Here is a 20,900-nt window from a genome sequence, read left to right on the forward strand (position 1 = left end):
GAACTGCCGACCTTTTGGTAAGCAGCCCTAGCACTTAAGCACTACACCACCAGGGTGACCTTTATAGCAATAAACCAAAAAACCAAACCAAACCCAGTGCCATCAAGTCGATTCCAACTCATAGCAACCGTATAGGACAGAGTAGAACTGCCTCATAGAGTTTCCAAGGAGCACCTGGCAGATTCGAACCGCTGACCCTTTGGTTAACAGCCACAGCATGTAACATATTGGTAAAATCCAAGCTGGTACCTAGTATTCCTTATATTAAAAAAAAGTTCTCTAATCACCAATATATTCCAGATCAAGATAATTCATCTATTTTTCTCCAGAGACGAAAACAAAACAAAACCAAACTCACTGTCTTGGAGTCGATTCTGACTCATATGGACTCCGACTCTATAGGATAGGGTAGAACTGCCCTGTAGGGTTTCAAAAAAGGCTGTAAATCTTTACAGAAGCAGACTGCCACATTTTTCTCCCATGGAGCAGTTGGTAGGTTCAAATTGCCAACCTTTCAGTTAGCAGCTCTTTAACCACTGTGCAACCAGGGCTCCTTTCTCAAGAAATAGAGAGAGGGGAAAAAAAAAAGAAAACTTAGGGTCATATACACAGTGATTAATAATTAGACATCCAGTGGATTTTTTTTAATACTTTGTCAGCATATGACAAGTTTTTTTGTTTGTTTTTGTTCTACACCTATCACCCCTGTGAAATATCAAGGCAGAAATGAAAGGAACTTGGCAAAATTTCAAAGTCTATTTTAGGATTCAAATTCAAGTACTGAAGAAAAACCTGAACTAAAATCTTTAGCATAATAATCATTCCTGAAATGCATCTAAACCGTGAGCTCAAGTACTGAGCTTTTATTTAAAACAAACAAGCAAACCACCAAATGAGGTAGGGATTATACCATTTAGCAATGACGAGATCGAGATTTTGACCACATAGAATGGTGACCATTCAGAAAATGGAATAAATGTCGAATATGCAGTATTTGATAAGACCTTTTTGTGTGATTAAATAAAATAATGACTGCTTCTTTTTAACGGGTTCTTAGCATGTGCTAGGTATTGTGCTGAGTACTTCCATGTATTATCTCAATTTCCTCAACAATCTTCTAAGGAATTTCTCTATGCTTTTGGACCCATACGTGTTACTTCAACTTTCAAAATAATTTAAAATTGGTCTTGGTTTATACTTGTTGTTAGTTGTTATGGAGTCGATTCCAACTCACGGCAACTCCATGTGTGCAGAGTAGAGCTTCTCAACAGGGTTTTCATGGCTATGACTTTTCAGAAGCAGATCACCACTACTCTATAAATGTACTGTAGTTCTAATTCCCAAAAATAAAATGTTGTTTTCTAAATGGTATATAATTCTACCACTTCCAGATAAAATCTATGGATTTAAACAACAACAACACTACCAAAACCAAGCCCAGTGCCGTCGGGTCGATTCTGACTCACAGCGACAGCTACACTAACGACTGTAAAATCTAAAGCATGTACTATCCTGTTAGGTCATTGTATATATTCATCTTTAATTAAAAGTCAAGTTATATTTATTGTTAATATACCTTTCTCCATTTATTTATATCTGGGTTATTCCACAAGAAAATTAAAAAAGTAACTTCAATGTCTTTAATTCAAAGATTCAAATTATGCTACATGGTACCAACATAATACTTATTGCTAAATAATACAAACATGCAATATTGAGAGATAAAATATTTTTCTGTAATTCGTTTATCACATAAGTGCGTTATTATCTTCATTTAGGTTTTACAAGTTTGAAACAACTGTGACAATTTCCCATCATTAAATTCATCCATAAATTTGTACCATTTACTCTTTAGCAGCTCATTTGAATTTTAAGGTATGATTAATAGTAATAACTTAATATTTATTAAGGATTTATCATGCATGCATCCTCAGATTTGATCCCCATGTAACCACTACAGAGACTTAAAAAAAAAAACTAAGGCTCATAAACAAAACCCATTGCCATTGAGTCGATTCTGACTCATAGTCACTCTATAAGGATCATTGGGGTTAGGTAATAGTCTAAGGTCACATAACCATCTGGTAGAAGAGTTGGGACTTCTGTTTGTTTCTGAAGCACTCGCACCTTGCTTCACTATTTAAAACAAGTTACCACGTTGAACACAGATATAACACATTGGAAAGGCTGAAAAACCGACTGACAGCTAGAAAAGTAAAAATTGTCAGCCAGACACAGAAGGAGAAGGAAAAGCTAAAACATGAAAGCAGAGCTCAGTAAAACCTCACTGTACCATAACCATATTCATAGATGTATTAATGAATTCAACTAATTATCATAAAGTTAAAACACATCTAAAGATGGAAGAAATACACACAGTCACTATACCAAAAAGAATTGGTTGACATTCAACCATTTCAGGAGGTGGCATATGATCAGGGACTGATGGTACTGAAGGAAGAAGTCCAAGCTACAGTGAAGGCATTGGCAAAAAACAAGACTCCAGGAATTGACAGAATACCAACTGAGATGTTTCAACAAATGGATGCAGCACTGGAAGTGCTCACTTGTCTATGCCAAGAAATTTGGAAGGCAGCTACTACCTTGGCCTACCAAGTGGAAGAGATCCGTATTTATGCCTATTCCCAAGAAAGGTGATTCAACCTAATGCGGAAATTATCGAACAATATCATTAATATAACACACAAGCAATATTTTGCTGAAGATTATTCAAAAGTGGCTGCAGCAGTATATCCACAGGAAACTGCCAGAAATTCAAGCCAGTTTCAGAAAACGACACGGAACCCAGATATCATTGCTGACGTCAGATGGATCCTGGCTGAAACCAGAGAATACCAGAAAGATGTTTACCTTTGTTTTATTGACTATGCAAAGGCATTTAACCATGTGATCATTACAAATTATGGATAACATTGTGAAGAATGGAAATTCCAAAGCACTTAACTGTGCTCATGAGGAAACAGATGAAGAGGCCATTGTTTGAAGAGAATAAGGGGATACCGCGTGGTTTAAGGTGAGGAAAGATGTGTGTCAGGGTTGTATCCTTTCACCGTACTTATTCAGTCTGTATACTGCACAAATGATCTGAGAAACTGGACTATATGAAGAAGAATGCAGTAGAGGGATTGAAGGAAGACTAACTAATAACCTGTGATAAGCAGATGATACAACCTTGCTTGCTGAAAGTGAAGAAGACTTGAAGTACTTACTGATGAAAATCAAAGAACCCAGCCTTGATTTTGGATTATACCTCAACATAAAACAAAAATCCTCACAACTGGACCAATAAGAAACATCATGATAAACAGAGAAAAGGTGGAAGTTGTCAAGGATTTCATTTTACATGGATCCACAATCAACACCTGCGGAAGCAGCAGTCAAGAAATCAAAAGACATTTTGAATTTGACCAATCTGCTCCAAAAGACCTCTTTAAAGTGTTGAAAAGCCAAAATGTCACCTTGAAGATAGGTGTGCCTGATGCAAGGCATGGTGTTTTCAATTACCTCATATGCATGTGAAAGGTGGACGATGAATAAGGAAAACTGAAGAAGAATTGACAACTTTGAATTGTGGTGTTGGTGAAGAATATTGAATATACCATGGACTGCCAAAAGAACAAAAAAATACGTCCTGGAAGAAGTACAACCAGAATGCTCCTTAGAAGCAATGATGGCAAGACTACATCTCACATACTTTGGACATGTTATCAGGAGAGATTAGTCCCTGGAGAAGGACACCATGCTTAGTTAAGTACAGGGCCAAACGAAAAAGAGGAAGACCCTTTCTGCAAGATGGATTGACAGTGGCTGCAACAATGGGCTCAAACGTGACAAAGATTGTTAGAATGGCGCAGGACTGGGCAGTGTTTTGTTCTGTTGTCGGTATGAGTGGGAACCAACTTGACAGCACCTAGCAAAAACAACAAAGCTTCTGTGTCAGATTTTAGAGTAATATATAACATACAAAAAACATTTCTTAAGCCCGGGTAATTTTAGGGGAGAACTACAAGGGATATTTTACTCTTTCTTTTTGTTTTGCTTGTTTGTTTTTGTTAATTTGTATTATAAAATTCACTTAGGAGAAACAAAATACTCAGCACCTTTTCTAAATGATGTTAAACTTGCATTAATACATTGGTTTTATTTAGGCTAACCATATTACAATAAGATATATGTAAAAATATGCCCTTCTGATACATGATATCATTGCTATGATTTCATAATATTCAAATACCCAGGAAGCTTAATTAAATTGTACTATTATGTAATTGAAACACAGACATGACTTTCAAATAGTAGGACTGACTCATGACTGAGTTTGAAGATTTCTAGACACATCTCCATTTTGTTTTAAGCAATGAAAAGTATTTTAGTATTAGGAATAGGATCTGAAACTTCTAATGCATTCGTTTAGTTATTCTTAAAGTCTGAGTTGTAAATGGCAGAATAATGACACAATCTAAAGTCTTTTCATTATAACTTATGATTGAAGTTGTATTTCAACGAAAATTAGTTTCCTTTTGTAGATATGGTAATATTTGATCAAAATCATTTAGAAAAATAATTAAAGTCAGTCAGTGGAAAATGACAAGTATTCTGGTTAAGAAATACAACTGCAGATTTAACTGAAAAATGCATTAAACTCGTGTTTTCAGATTTTGTGTTCTGGGCCTGTCCATGTTTTCCCTGACCAATGGAGAAGCTCTGGAGTTTCACAATCACAAAATCTGGAAGCCCTGGTCCCCTGTAATTACTTTTAAGAATTGGGTATGAAGTGTTTCATTAAACTATTCAGTGAAGAAGCATAGTCTTTTTTTTATACAGGATTGTGTTCATTTTTTAATTTTTATTTATAAAATGCCTTCAAAAATTGTCTAAAGAAAAAAAGCAGCAATTTGCCTCCATAGAGAGAATGATTACTAAAAACATTATGCAAGGCCACTGAATTAAACATTTGTTTTTATCTGAAATTTTCACAGATGGTCACTTAAAAAGATCTGCTATGTTAATCCACACCAGGGAAAATTAAAACGCATCAAAATTCCAATAGGAAATGAGTCCTAGCCTCTTCTTTGCCGTCTCCAGTCTCACCGTCTCATTGCATATAAGCTTGCCAGTGTGCATATATGCCACACACAACATACACACCACGAGATTTTATCCTCACAAATACTGAATTCCCCTTTTATGCACATTGTTGTACTAACCTCTATATATTTTTGATGCTTAAAATTAACGAAACGATGTCCATAAATTTTGTGTATACCATCTCTGAAGTCCTACCACATAAGGAAGAGTAAATCTTGCTCTCTATTCACTTGAATAAAGAAAAAAAGTAGTTCTTAGTTATTAGGGCTGAACAAATGTCATCAGGGAAAAAGACTCAAAGTTGAATTCAACAAATAGGACCAATATGCAAATAATTCAAGTAGTTAGTTTTAAAAATAGAGTGTTTCTCAGCATTAACTTCAGCTACCTAAAATAGAAGTTTCCTTACTGATCTTCGAATTGTCCATTCATTGACTACTGATGTGTCAAATCATGAATATTTATAGATACTTTCCTCACAGAACCACAAGTCAGTGTTTTAAATTTACCTATTTTGTGGCTTAAATTGGGTTTGAAATTCAAATCGCATGAGGTGGGTTTTCGTTTCTTAAATAATATCATTGCTGTTTGTGCTATCCTCCCTAATTTGCAAAAAAATAATCTATTTTAAGGTGTAAACATTTAACTATTGTCTTCTGTCTGCCATTTCCCTCCAGGCTCTTCCCAACTGCCTACCAATTGAAGCATACTACATGAGATGAAGTGGTAGTTAAGTTATACTCTGGGCAAACAATGCAAAATTGATATTAAAAGAAAAAACGTATTTAACAAACTGGCTGAAAATATCTCAGTTGTAGTAAATGACAAAATCATTTGAATTCCTAGGTCATTAAATTGTGATTATAAGGATAAAAAATGAATATCAGAATAATGCAAATGTTAGCTAATATTTACCATTATCTTACTATATGACAGAGAGTACTAGGAATGTCACACATATTACTTATTTGCACATAAATAGCACTAACATTTGTAGATTTTAATGTGTAGTCTCACTATGCACGGTCTAATTAATCAAGTTATATACTCATTTCTAAATTTACTGAGTACAAATCTGACTCGTACAGGAGGTGGAGCTGATACATGGTTCTGACTTAAACAATGGTCCGGCTCCCACATTTCAGTGTGATTTAGTTGATTTCTTGTTGCCGTGGGGTACACAGTAATGTTTTTTATTGTTGCTTCCTGTAAAAACGGCCCCCCAAAGAAAGCCAAACACTTTTATTGCATTTTATAAAGTAAATTTCATACTAGAGTGCTATTCAGCAATTGGGGAATTGGTGAGGGTCTCTGGGTCTGCTTTACTTACTATGCCCCAGACTGTCACTGAGAGAAATCTAAGTGAGTCCATTATGCCAAATAAAAGAATACTTGTTTTTTTTTTTTTTTTTGTCTCAGAGCTTACAGAATTAAAGCACTCTCCCGTAAAATAAACTGCCATAAATACAAAGCTAAAATGAACCTAGAACCATTTCTCCAGGGTCTCAGCTGAAGGAAACCAGCACTCTGGAAGACTCTTGGTTGATTCCTACCGCAACAATGTGTGTGGCTGTCAAGGCGTATATCTAAAAGTCATTCGGCTTTTGCAATTCTTCTTGTACAACATAGGGATTTTCTCATCAATCGCTTCCTGGAGACTAAATTAACATGTATATAGTATTTATGATAAAACTAATGAGATCTCCTCCTTCCTGGCTGCAGATTATGTTTCTACTCATTTTAGGAGATAATTTAATACCACAATTATGTTTCTCCTTTGCCCTCTGTATTGCAGATGCAGAAATTCCCTCCCAATTTCATTTTTGAACTATGATTTAGCCACTACGGCACACCTAAAACAAGATTAACTTTTTACTCATTCAGCTGCATGTTCCCAGTCAAGATGCTCATTTGAGGCATGATTAACAGTTGTACCTCCAAAAGAAGTCAGTTGGTCCTCTGCCTTTTCAACCCTCATGTGTGACTACACTACCTCACTTTTGAATTCCAGCCCCAGAATACGTTTGATAGCCCTGTGAGGCAAGCTCACTTGTAATCATGCTATGTATCTATGTCTAATCCATGCCTCTTTTTTCTTTACCATGTGACTGTGCATAGTTATAATACCAAAATGTTCCCCAAATCTCTGGGACAATCCACAGAAAACAGTGATGGCTACAGTGGAATTTAGATTAAGGAAAAGGTGCCATGTTTTCTTTGCCTCGAAGGTCATGTCAAGTTTGTGGCAGTCTGGATGCTGGTTTAAATCTATTCATAAGCCTGTACGGAAAATAAAAAGGGAAACTTATACCTGGTTCTGGATAATTGTGTCCTGTTCTAGATAAACCACTACTTCACGACTTTCGTAGACAGGGCGAAAGCATTTCCTAAGGTAAATATTCTCATAAAAAATGCTTAGAAAAATGTCTAGTTCATATTAAAAATATTACCTTTAGAAGTAATAATATAATAATTAAATATTAGAATAGTATAAATATGCTTTTTATAAATTGCTTTAATTATGAGCATTTTTACCCATGTCTTCAATGCTTTTCTATACATTGTAATTGTTGTAGAGCATTTAGGGTCGCTGTGAGTCGGAATCAATGGCAGTGGTTTTTATTCAGCAGTACAAATATAGTAATACTTTTTGATGCTAAACTGACATAAATGTCATTTCTAATATGTTATCACATCACTAGTCATTATTGTATTTACCATATCTGTTTTTCCCTTAGAGAACACTGATCGAACTAGATTTACTAGATCAAAATGTGATTATTTTAAGTCATTCAATACACATTGACAATTTAATCTGTAAGAAATTAATACCAATGCATACTATATTTTGGAGACTATCTTAAAATTCTGGCCAGTCATCAGCTATCAGACACCAATTTAAATATATAAGGGCATCCTTGGAAGATAATAAAAAACAGGCACAGAATGTTCTCTTGTCTCCTTATGGATTGTGCCAACAGATTTTTGGAAAATTTTTTGTACCTGGGAATTTACAGTTCCTTTCGAGCTGGATGAGAAGAAATCCAATATATCATCAGGAAGAGGGAGTTCCAGTGACATAATCACACTGACCATTCTTTTCAAACAGAAAAAGCAAATGAAGTCAGAAGTGGCTGTCTGCTGCAGCTCATTATCAGACACTTAGACTGAGATGCTTTAATTATGTAAATCCAACGAGTGGATGAGTGTTAATAAACTTCTATTTAAATCAAATACATCAAAATTCTGCTTCTCCTTTGCACATTATATTTTAATTAAATTCCCAGAACAGTCAGTAACTGTGAAGTTACACTGTTGACAAAATCAATCACTACAAAGTGTAAATCAGCTAGGTACTAATCTGACATACAAAAAAAAAAAAAACATACAGCACGTGGTAATTAGGCAGTTTGGATAACAGATAGGAATTTTCACATATGTCCTAAGGGGAAGACACCATGACTTTCATTTTTAGCATTCCAGATAGGTACTACTATGAAGAGTACGCCCATTTTATCGAGTTCCAACAAACTCACCAGTATCTGGGTTAAGGCAGCTCCTGTCTAATGGAATAAGGACATCAGTTTCTCTCTTTTTTTTAAGTAAAAATTCTACTTTTCAAAAGTCACCTTTCTGTGACACTCCTTGCCTCTTTGTCTCACTCTCTATCACTCTACACACATACACACACACACACATACTCACAGAGGCACATAGCTCCAACAAACAAAACACGTGTTTACCCCACTGAAGAATCAGTTATTTCACCAACCTTATATAGTAGTGGCAATTTTCCTAATTTCAGGAGTGCAATCTGACTTGTTGTGTTTTTCATTTTCTTAATCCTTTTTAAGTCATCTGCAGTTCCATAACTCACATCAATGACTTCAGCCTGAAAAAGAGAGAACAGTAAAATTTTATAGGGGAAAGTAGAGCTATGTGCACACTTAGAATGAAAAAAAATTACTTATAATAATTTGAAATGTTCAAAAGACAAATGATTCTATCTCTACCAGTCCCAATCACCACAAACATGACCTTTTTATTTTCATCAGGTATAATAATTCTTACGGTCATTTGGGGAAAAGTTGTAGTCATCTTTGCTTTACCATCTCCATTCTATATAAATTACGAGCACCAGTTTGTTCCTCTAACAGACCCCAATGTGTGGTATATCCTATATCCATGCTTCTGGAATTTGAACCATTTTATACATAACTGCAAATTAAATTTCTTAAAGTTCAGCAATAATCATATGGTTCTCAGGATTGAAGAAAATGCAAAAAAACCCTCTATTGTTATGCAAATTAAGTTCAAAAGCCTTGCTTCTAGTACCATCATCATGCAATGTACAGCTGCTCAGGTTGTGCATTTATCAAGCTGTGAATGACAACCCTGGGGTTGTGCAAGGTACAACCTGTAGAACCACCTGTGCTGATCCGGCATTCAAGGACTTTAGAATATGGCCCCAAACTATTTCCTACTACTCTCCGTGGTTATCTACACCAGTCACTATGTACTTATCTACAACCATATTACTCATTTTTAAAGCTCTCTTTAATTAAATGCAAAAATCCCATGCCTTTCTGGAGAGTCTAATAAGAATTATTTGGGATCGTTGTCCCCTCCTTCCTCCTTAAAAAGTACTACTTAAAAAGTACTGAACTATCCAACACTTACTTCTACCAGCCAGCTTTACTTTCTATAGTTGCTATTACAAAGATAATAGTTGTCATGCTTTCCAACGATAACATTAAATTATAATACAGAATATACTACTTCAAAATATAGCATATATTCATAGCAGTGTTGGTAAGAGAAGTTAGTGGTGGCAAAAACGAAAAGCGATGGAGATGGGAAGTTAAGATCGCCAATACCACATATTTCTCAACTGAAACCAATGCATTTCAACTACTTATATACAAAGGGCTTCCCATAGAAGATTCATCTGAAGAAAAAAACCTCCCTCTCTAGAACATCTGAATATCACTGAGAGAGAGGTAAATCTAACTTTTAGAAGGGACATTTCTGGAATGAACTATTTCCTTAGCCCTCACACTCATCTGCTTTAGCCCTCACACTCATCTGCTTCTGTCAAAACTCTACTAATACTTTAAGACTGGTTTCAAATGTCACCTTCCTCATGAATTCTATTTGTCTGTTGCCGAATTATATGTGAACCCTCTCTATTTTGAATCCTGGATCGTGTGTTTCTGTCTCTCTTAAAGCCCTCATGAGACCGGTTGCTTGGTAAAGGCATCTGATTGTCAGTTTCAGTTTCCAGTACAGGGAGAGTTCTTTGGTGGCATGCCAACCACAGACACATGTTTTTACCCAGGAATCTAGCATAGGCTGTTGGCTCATCTATTTTGAATAGAAATTACTATATCTTATACAACACCTCTTAAAAGTTAAGCTGTACTTTCAGAGTGCTTCACCTAGAAAACCTAATTGTTAAAAACACTTTTGTCAGAATAGTTTTTGATTACAATTTTGTTCCTATTAAAACTTGATTGGATCAGTGCCTTATTAACATGATTTTTGAGTCTGTTGATACGTTACCATATAAATAACTGTTGATCTATGATTTTTGAAAAACTGATTAAATAAATGATCACATAATATTAATTATTATATTGCAAAAATGAAAGAATTCCTATTTTTCATTTGAAATTTCTAAGCTACTAATTATCTGCAAGCCAGTGGCAGCATCTTGAAACACATTGGTACGGTTGTTAAAGCACTCGGCTGCCAACCAAAAGATTGGTGGTTTGAATCCACCAGCCACTCTACAGGAGAAAGATGTAGCAATATGGTTCCATAAAGATTACAGCCCTGAAAAATCTATAAGGCAGTTCTTCTCTGTCCTATAGGGTTGCTATGAGTTGGAATTTGACGCGAATGGGTTTGGTGGCTTTGGTTTATTACACAATTGATTATAATTACTAACACTTTTTATATTTAGTAGGATTTGGTTAGCAGGGGAGCCTTAACTGGTTTGAGACAATATGGGCAAGACAGTGACTTTTTGTTTGTTTATAACTAGAAATGTATGATAGTCAAACACACACACATACCCCTTTGAAAGAGGCATTTATGTAATTGGAAAATAGCATTAGTTTGAATCTACTTATCCTAGCAGACATATCTTTAGAATACGTGGAGAAATATGAGAGGTCATGGGCAACGACTTTCGATTGTTTAGATACCATAAACCTATGATAGTTACAAAAAAGTGCTGTAAAATAGCTATAGCTTGAATCAACAATGGCAATTTAAACTAAAGTGCCCTTCAACTCATGTGCAATAGGTAACACATGTCAGTAGATTAAAGCCCTTTAAAATGTAAGAAGTTTTTTTCCACAAAAATATTCCTCATTCACAAGTATCATTACAGCAATTTATTTTTGCATATGCACTTTGAGGCTATGTGTTAAAAATCAATAACTACAGAGGTCTCGATGTTCTGATGGCTTGGCAAACAATAATAAAAAAGTATAGACTGCCTCCAAAGGCTGCTTCTGAACCAGTTCCTTTCTGAAAGTCTTTCCTATTTACCCTCAAGCAAACTGAAAATCACAGCTGTAAGAAAGCATATTGAATTTTTCTGAGGCACAAATCAATACACAAAGATATGATAAAATGTCAAGCCATTTCTTCCTACACATTCCTCCTGGCTAAAATGAACCTCTTTTTATTGCATTTATTCTGTCATCCTAGAATATTATCTACTCTACTGGTTGGGGTACGGTGTTTAATATATGTCCAAATACCAGAGAATAAGTCACATCTTACTGGTCCCCTTGGGAAATGTCAAACGAGCAGGAACGTAGGTGCTGGCTGCTCTATTCATTGTCTGTGCACCACAGTTTTTCTGTTGAGGAACTTCACTGAAATATAGAAGACAGTAAGCATCCAAGAGACAATCTACCAGTGGGTGGCCTGGGCTCTACCCCAGGAAATAAACCTTTGCCATGCTTTTCCTCCATCTTGAAGTAGCAAAAATTACTCCTGCTTATGAAATGATTAATGATTTGAGATTTGTTAGGCTTGACAGTTTCAACCAAATCAATCATTCTGAATCCTCTTAGTTCTCTAAGAGAGACTCAGAATGTACAGAATATTTGAAGAGCATGCGTCTACTAAAACAATAATTTTCTACCGAAGTCAGATATGGTGAACCCAAGCAGTTCTGATACTGATAAAATAAAATTTTATGATAACTATGATTCTTCTAAATACATTTTCACTTTAGAAATTTACTGAAATTTATATATCCTAGCTTTTAACCTGCTCAAAATAAAGCCCTAATGCATATCAAAAAGCTGTAAACTCAAAATGATCTTCTATGCATATTTTTCTTTCTTAAAATAATTAGCATACTAGTATTTATACAGAGTTCAAAATTCAGAGATTGTTGGAATTTTTTAAAAGAAAATAATTAGCACTTTAAAAAAAATTCATGCAAAGGTTTACCATCATAGAAGTAATGTTGAAGACCACATGTAGTGAGGTATAAAAACTAAGATGCCCACTGCCCAATCCCTGGGCAGATATAACTAATCAATCGCAATCCTTTCAGAATCCTCCTCATGTACTCTAGGTTGTATTCTACCTTGCCAAGACCAATTAGATAGGAGTTGGCATAAGCAGGAGAGATATTTAAAATATTTAATACCTTGTATAGCACAACAAACAAACCGATAGCACAAGCACTAATTATTTAAATAGACCCCTAATCAATCAGAAGGAATAATAGCTAGTGTGCTAGATGCTACTTAAGACTTTGCTAGATGGTTGAAAACAGAAAACAGGTATGAACTAGAAATAGGGGTTGACATTTGCGCCTAGGCCTTGACACAGTGGGCAGAGGATGAGTTCAAGAATCAGACAAGAACAAGGGATGGGTGAGAGTACAAGGAGGTGCACAGAAACCCCAGGTGTTAGGAAATTGGAAATTGACTGTGTGTGTTTGTGTCCGTGTGTGTGTATGTACGTCTGTGTGTGTAGAGGAAAGATAAAGATTAAACTATTCAGAACTCTTACAACATGACATAAAGGGAAAATAAAATCAATATGTAACCATTATGTACCCTGTACCAGACATTTTACTAAGCAGATTACATAAATTGTTTTCAGTCCATCTTCTGAACGTTCACATTTGCTAGATATTTCCAACCATTTTATAAATGAGGATACCGAGCTTACGATTTATGGAGATATGTAGTTTTGTAATTGCTTACCTAAATATCGGTTTCTCCTGTTGGACTGTCCGCTGAGGGTGGGCAGGGGACAAAGGCTTCTCATTTATTCTTGTGTCCCCAGTGAGTGGCATGTAAGAAGCACTGAGTATGTATTTGCTTAGTGTTGAATGTTAACTGTTATATTAGTAAGATCCAGCTGGTAAATTCTATATTAGTCAGAGAATGTTTCAGTATTAAATTAAAATATAAGGAATAACAGATTAATAACCATACGCCATTTTAGTTCATAAATGACTTCAACTTATTAAGGTGAGGATATTGAAGAAGTTGCAAATTCAATCAAGAGAATTCTTTCTAGAGGCCATAAAAGTAATATAAGACACAATCCTGCTTCTTCTAAAATCAATTGGTTTAGTATATTAAGATAGTACATAAACTTAAGGACCAACTTTTTCACAGGTCTCTCTAGTTTTGAAAAGATTGAATTTTTAGGACCTAGTAAAAAAAAAAAATATTTTTTTTTTTTTTTTTTTACTGAAATGAGGTCTGAAATGAGGTACATCCAATAGTAAAATACATACTTAAATACTGGTATCTTACAGAATTTAAAACATAAATTAAGCTTGCTGAGAAAGTTAACATTATCACTTAGCTTCATAAGTGGTATACTCTAAATCAAATCAGAAAAAAAAATAAAAATGGGGATCTAGAATTTTCCTTCAAATAACAATTGTAGAGTTTCCAACTCTTTAGAAATGACTTTAGGCAAATTAAAAGTCTGTTTTCAAACTTTCTCAACAGAAATTCAGTGTTCTGACAAAGAAGAGGAAAAAGTCCATTGCACTTTAACCACTTAGTTGAATTCAACTCTGCTTTAAAACTTGAACTTCATAAAATAAGCTTTCGTTTTCTTTTGCAGGTAGATGTTACTTCCCTGTTTAACTATGGATGGATGCTGTTTTAGGTCACTTCTTTGTAAATGCTTAAGCCTTAATTTTAAATACACAGAAAATATCTCTCAAATATGTGGAAACTATACTCACGGTCAATCCACCAGGTCCTCCTTGGGAACTCTAGGAGACAGTTGTACTCTGTCCTTTAGGATTGCTATGAGTCAGGATCGACTCGAAGGCAACAGGTTTGGGTTTGTTTTGTTTTGTTTAATATATTCATGGTCTATTTTTTTCTATAGGGTCGCTATGAGTCAGAATCAACTCAACGGCAATGGGTTTGGTTTTGGTTTGACAGCCATAATTATTATCCTCAAATATGAAAGCAGCAGCTATGGAATTGTTTCTCTTGGTTGTTTAGCATAGAAGTCATGAAACCAGCATCAGAAGTTCACATTGACCCAAAGGACATTGTTATTGTTGTTGTCGTTAGGCGCTGTCAAGTCAGTTCAGACTCCTAGTGACCCCATGCACAACAGAACAAGAAACACTGCCTGGTCCTGCACCATCCTTACAATCATTGTTATGCTTAAGCTCATTGTTGCAGCCACTGTGTCAATCCACCTCGTTGAGGGTCTTCCTCTTTTCCGCTGACGCTGTACTCTGCCAAGCATGATGTCCCTCTCCAGGGACTGATCCCTCCTGACAACATGTCCAAAGTATGTAAGACGCAGTCTCACCACCCTTACTTCCTGGTTGTACTTCTTCTAAGACATTAGACATTTATTTAATAATAATAATAATAATAATAATAAAAGCTATATACAGCTGTGTTCATAGTCATGTGTCTCCTGATTGTGCATTAATGATCAAAAGATGGATTTCACAAGCGAGAAAGGAGAGAGACAGGTAAAACGAAAGTGACTTTCACCATTGGAAAACTACTTCAAACTCACATTTCTATACTAATGATACAGTAGCTTCATCTTCATACCCAGACAATAAAAGTTAAAATACTACTATTCCATTTCATTCCTCTAGTTTCTTGGTATTTTTGCCTATAACAGGAATCTTTCGGAGTCAAATGCAGGTAGCTCTGGCTTTTCCGTAGCACTGATAATTTTGCTTTTGTTTGAAAATATTAGAAAAAAAGAGAAAGTTTCCCAGCTATGAAAAAATAGATGCCCGATGGTAAGTTATTCAAGGGCTCTATGCGGTGGTTCTATTTTTCTCTTTAAGACATTCTGACAAAATATTCCATACGGTGTTCAGATTTCATGTGTTAACCGACGGTGTCTTAATATTTTACTCACAAAGACAAGCAATACGGTTTAGGCCCCAACTTGACACGATTTATCATCTTGCATTCAAGAATAAAACATTTCACTCTGAATTTCTTTGAAATGCCAGTTTTAATTAAAATATATGTTCAGGGTATTATGTATATTTTATTACTTATTCATTCATATCAAGACATATTTCTCTCTAAAGATGATATGTCATGTTAACAGAAGACAAATTATTTTCAAGCAATATAATAAAAGCTGAATGTCCAAATCATATGATAAATAATTGTGATGTTTTCTTAATTTTCCCTATTTAAATGTATCTATTTTCTACCAAGTAATAACAACAATAATTAACCTAACATTTATTGAGTGCTTTTTAAGTGCCAGGCAGTTAACATGGTTTATATAATTTCTTCCTGCAACAAATATCTGAGTTACTAATTTCCCCCTTATACAGATAAGGAGCCCTGGTGGCACAGTGGTTAAGTGCTATAGCTACTAACCAAAAGGTCAGCAGTTCAAATCCACTAGCCACTCCTTGGAAACCCTCTGGGGCAGTTCTATTCTCTTCTATAGACTCACTATGAGTCAGAATATTGATGGCAAAGGGTTTGGTTTGGTTTGGTTTATACATATGAGGACACTGAGGCTTAAAGAATTGAAATGACCTACCTAGAGTTGTACAGCTAATAAGGAAGGGTGCTGTTCTGGACTCTTGCATTCTGCTCTCTATAGAATGAGAGTGATAAATGTGTTGATAACAATGTATCTTATGCACAGCTGGCAAGTTGTTGACCAAAAGATGGGTTCTGTCACCTGTCATTAAAAAATGGGGTAAAGTTTCTCCATAAAATCATGTTATCTGACTCATCCTTTGGACACAAAATAATACTTCACAGAAGAAAAGCATCCAAAATTCATAAAATGTATACAAATAAAACAAATCACGTGTTCAAAAATGAGAAGGTAGTGGACCCCGTCTGACCAACATATATCAAATATTAACTGTTGCCATTGCTTCTCTGCATCTGTCTGGGTTTCACAAAGGACAGAAAATAATAATAATAATTGCATAGCAATCACATAGAAGCCGTGTGTTTTATTTATAAAGTCAACTAGCCATGGTCAGCAATCACTACCAATGTCTTTAACACTATGGTGATATTATAGTTGATATTTGTCTCTTAATAAAATATAAATCACTTTTTACTTCCTGAAGCTAGCCTCACTCATGCTAAATTATTTATGTATCCACTTTAATACGTATTTTGCAAGTGACAGGACACTCTCCTTAGGACCCTTTTACTGACCCACCTGTCATTATGATGGGGTAAACAATGTCACCTTTCCAGTGCACAATGAATTACAAAGAAGTTGCAAAGTACACTATCCATCATGCTGGCATTAAGGAGGTTTTTGAAGTAGATCTCCAGTATCACAAATGCTGTTTAGGCTGTTACCAGAAAGCAAAAATTGGAAGCTTGTGCAAACGGCCATATGATGAATGGACACGACAGTCTTCAAAGACAAGGGGCACTCCTCTTCCACAAATAACCTTGTCAAAAGCAAAAGTAGTGGGGAGCTTTGCTGGCAGTCAGACTAGAATAATTTAAGAACATGTTAATAGCTCTGCCTGATAGAAATTCATGCAAACACAACATACTCAAAATCAAAAGGAGGTATGCCAGAATCATCAGCAGCAACCACGCAAGCTTGATTTGAATTAGGGAATGGTCTGAAGAAATACAGAAAAGTCTCCAGTGCTCTATTAATTAGAATAGATGAATCTCAATAATACATCTAAAACACCAAAAAAACACATATATAAAATATCTGCAAGTATTCTATATAAATATAAAATGGTCACCTAGAAATTGCTTTGCATTGAAAAACATACTAATATAGTCTGAGATTGAAAAAATCAATAACTATTGTATCCCTTCTTGATATCAGTAGTTAAATTATTATGTACTTAGTATAATAGATTTCTACTATATTAATATAATTCTAAAAATATTTATTGTCAGTGTCTTCATCTAATTTGCATGGTTAATTTCTCCAATTATATTCTTGAAATGCAAGGTGTTTTAGTCACAATTGTACTTTAATCCCTTTAGCAGTCCCTTTTTTTTTTTTGTTTAGACCTAATATTTCAAAACCAGTGTATTTTTACGTCTATACTTAACTTTATTTTCTCTGTTTTAATAGTTGTTTTAAGTCTTTAAAATTTTTCTTTATTAAAAAAAAGCTTTTATAGCATTTACAAATGGTAAGTAGGGTCTTAAATGATTTCTGTCTTTTCAGGCATTACAATGGAGTCCTGGTGGCCCAGTGGATAAGTGTTATGGCTGTTAACCAAAAGGTCGGCAGTTCAGATCCACCATCTGCTCCTTGGAAACCCTATGGGGCAGCTCTCCTCTGTCCTGTAGGGTTGCTATGAGTAGGAATTGACTCAACAGCAATGGGTTTGGTTTTTGGTTTTGGGCGTTTGGATAATCCCATGATTCTGCAGGAGACCTTAGTTTTATGTGAAACAAAGAAAAAATGTAAACATTTAAAACTAATGAGAAATGTGTAGAAAACTCTCAGAGGTACGGTTATACAGGAATATAAAAAACTCAGTTGCATTAACAAAATGGTGGAAAATAATTTTGTAAAAAATAAATGACCCCTCTTTGATAGCAAGCAGATGAAACCAACCAACAGTTGATTCTCTAAGTTATCCACTTTTAAATTAGCTGTGTCGATACAGTGCCAAAGCCTGAGAAATCGGTGTGCATTGATTTAGTTGGGAAAGACTGAGACGCAAGAGGAATGTACTATTGGGCCCTGCTAGTCCCAAATGTCTTGGCTTTCACAGAAACCTTTGAAGAAACAGGCTGGGGAAACAAAATACCAAAACCAAAAACCAAACCCGCTACCATGGTGTCGATTCCGACTCATAACGACCCTATAGGGCAGAGTAGAACTGCCCTATAGAGTTTCCAAGGAGGGCCTGGCAGATTTGAACTGCTGACCTTTTGGTTAGCAGCCGTAGCACTTCACCACTACACCACAAGGGCCATATTTATACACACATACAGAGTTTGAAAAGTTAAATATATTGTTTTCAGGAAACATTTAATTCAAATATTTATTGTGCTCTTTTTAACATGAAAAACAGGAAAAGAATAGAAAAAGAAGAGGAAGGTAGGAAGGACACATGATTGTATTTGGTTAAGTAGAGCAAATATTTCATATCAAGGGATCTGAAAACATGGGTATTGAACATTTACTAGGAATACATATAATAATTACTTATTCCCTACAGTTTCTTATTCTAATGAGTAGAAAAGAGAGAATGAGAGAGAGAGAGAGTGAGCCATCAGTATCCTTAGAATTCAGATTTCCAGTTTCTAAACTCTGATGATATGAAAAGGATAAAAATGGAGCTGAAGCTGAACTAAGGAGTGATAAACTTGGGCTCTATAAACAATAAATGCTAAACTTTTAAATATAATTTGGGCCTGAATATATTTCAATTTTTATATTCTTACTCATAATCACAGTGTATCTATCTACAATCTGCCTGGAAGTGGGCTCAGTCCTTAAAGTAAGAAGCATGCAGCCATAGAATTTTTTATTTTCACATATTTATCTTTTCCTTAAAAAAAATCTAACTTTGACATTGTTTTAAGTAATGGCTTAATGTACATTCAAAAAATGATGTTACAGTAGTGTGTGAAGGAGCCTAACAATGGACCCTTTACAGGTGAACTTCTATTACTAAACACTGCTTGAACACGGAACACTTGACCGTGTAGTTGCCTAATTGTAGAAGTATGGGAGGATGAAGTAAATAAAAGGTGAATATCACATGTCTCAGAGCAGCAATCTGTTAGGAGAAAGGGGTAACTAATATTTTTTTGGCTCTGATAAGGAAGCACACACACACTAATACATAATACTCCATATCTCAACATCTGCACAAACATTGTGGGAAAGTGGATTTGCCCAATATTAGAAAGATGGAGCCAAACAGATTCTTCCAAACTACCTTGTCATTGACTTTGCCTACCACCCACATACACACACCACTTCCCTGAGGATGTGGGCGTGCTGGTGGTGGGTATGACTCACAAACCAAGAGCCTACAATGATTATGTCTGTGAATATTCCTTTTAAACCAAAGCAAATAGATTTCAGTGAACAGCCCCTCCCACCACTCTCATTATTATGAGGTAAGCCCCAGGCATAAACAGCAGTATATGAATTCAGGTTTCCGGATCCAGTGACCCTCCATCTTAAACAGCAGATCGGTAACTATATCCTCCTATAAGGGACTTGGGAAACCAAGGGTAGCTACGAAAAGAAGTATCTTTCTTGATCTGTACATTAACTGGATTGCTGCGGCATGAAAATGCAGAGGCATTTTTTTTTTTTTGTAGTGGACTCATATCTGTGAAATGTATTCAATCATTCTACCTCCAATCCAATGGGAACAGCAGATAATTAAAGAGGGCCATGCTGAGGAAACAGAGACACACGTAGTTTCATAGCTTTTCATATCACCTCAGCCAAGGAATAATGAATGTTCACCAGAGGAGGTTGAAAACTCAGGTAGGTGGGGATGGTTCCAAGGATCCACTCAAGCTATTGGTGTTTCTGTTGTTACTGCTCTGTTTTAGACATGATTTTGACTCAGGGAGGAGATTATCTTGCTGGACGAGAGCCAATTGGGATAGAGAGGAGGCTGGAAATGAGTGGGGTTTATGCATGACTAGAAGTTTGAGAGAAATATATGGGGTAACTTTAGACTCTTGGCTTCACACCAAAGCTTCTGAGCCAAGGAAAGAGGCTGGCTGCCTTTCTCTGTTTTTATTAAAACACAGGTGCATTACCCACATTGCCTACCAGGAATAGTGTATATTAATCAAACCAAATTACAGAAGTCATACGCTGGAAATATTGCAGACATTTCATACTATACTAAGTTTTAATTACTGGTAAGACTTATTAAAGTAGTTCTTGGTTATAAGTAATCTTTCTGTGAAAAGTCAGAGTATAACACAAGAATTGAAGCAATGTTGAATCACCAATAAAGCTGCCCCCTTTCAAAAAAGAATAAAACAGTATCAGGAATAAGCATGCACTGTTATATTATTTCTGAAAGGTAAATTTTATGTTATTTAAATTTCCTATATGTTACTAACATATTATGCTAGCTTCTTAAAAAATTATAATAATAATTAGCAGAGATCACAAACATCACATTATTTAATTTATACTTAATGAGGTAATCTACAGTTTTATAAAACAATAAATGTATTTATTAAAATGACACACATTGAAGCAGAAAACTTGTCTATATCAAGGAAGTTAAAAAAAAAAAAAAAACCCATTGCCATCGAGTCAATTCCAACTCATAG

At 35.3% G+C, this 20,900-nt stretch overlaps 1 protein-coding gene across 24 annotated transcripts in view; it reads right to left on the minus strand.

Moving 5' to 3' along the window:
• NAALADL2 (N-acetylated alpha-linked acidic dipeptidase like 2) overlaps positions 1-20,900 on the minus strand; it is a 1,621,055-nt gene that overhangs the window by 685,602 nt on the left and 914,553 nt on the right. For all 24 annotated transcript variants that reach the window (XM_049867803.1, XM_049867806.1, XM_049867798.1 and 21 more), the window contains one exon: positions 8,882-9,001. In XM_049867803.1, coding sequence (XP_049723760.1) covers positions 8,882-9,001 — 120 coding nt within the window. The remainder of the gene's footprint in view (positions 1-8,881; positions 9,002-20,900) is intronic.

This window comes from Elephas maximus, chromosome 23, assembly GCF_024166365.1.
Source record: "Elephas maximus indicus isolate mEleMax1 chromosome 23, mEleMax1 primary haplotype, whole genome shotgun sequence".
In the NCBI taxonomy this organism is placed as follows: Eukaryota; Metazoa; Chordata; class Mammalia; order Proboscidea; family Elephantidae; genus Elephas; species Elephas maximus.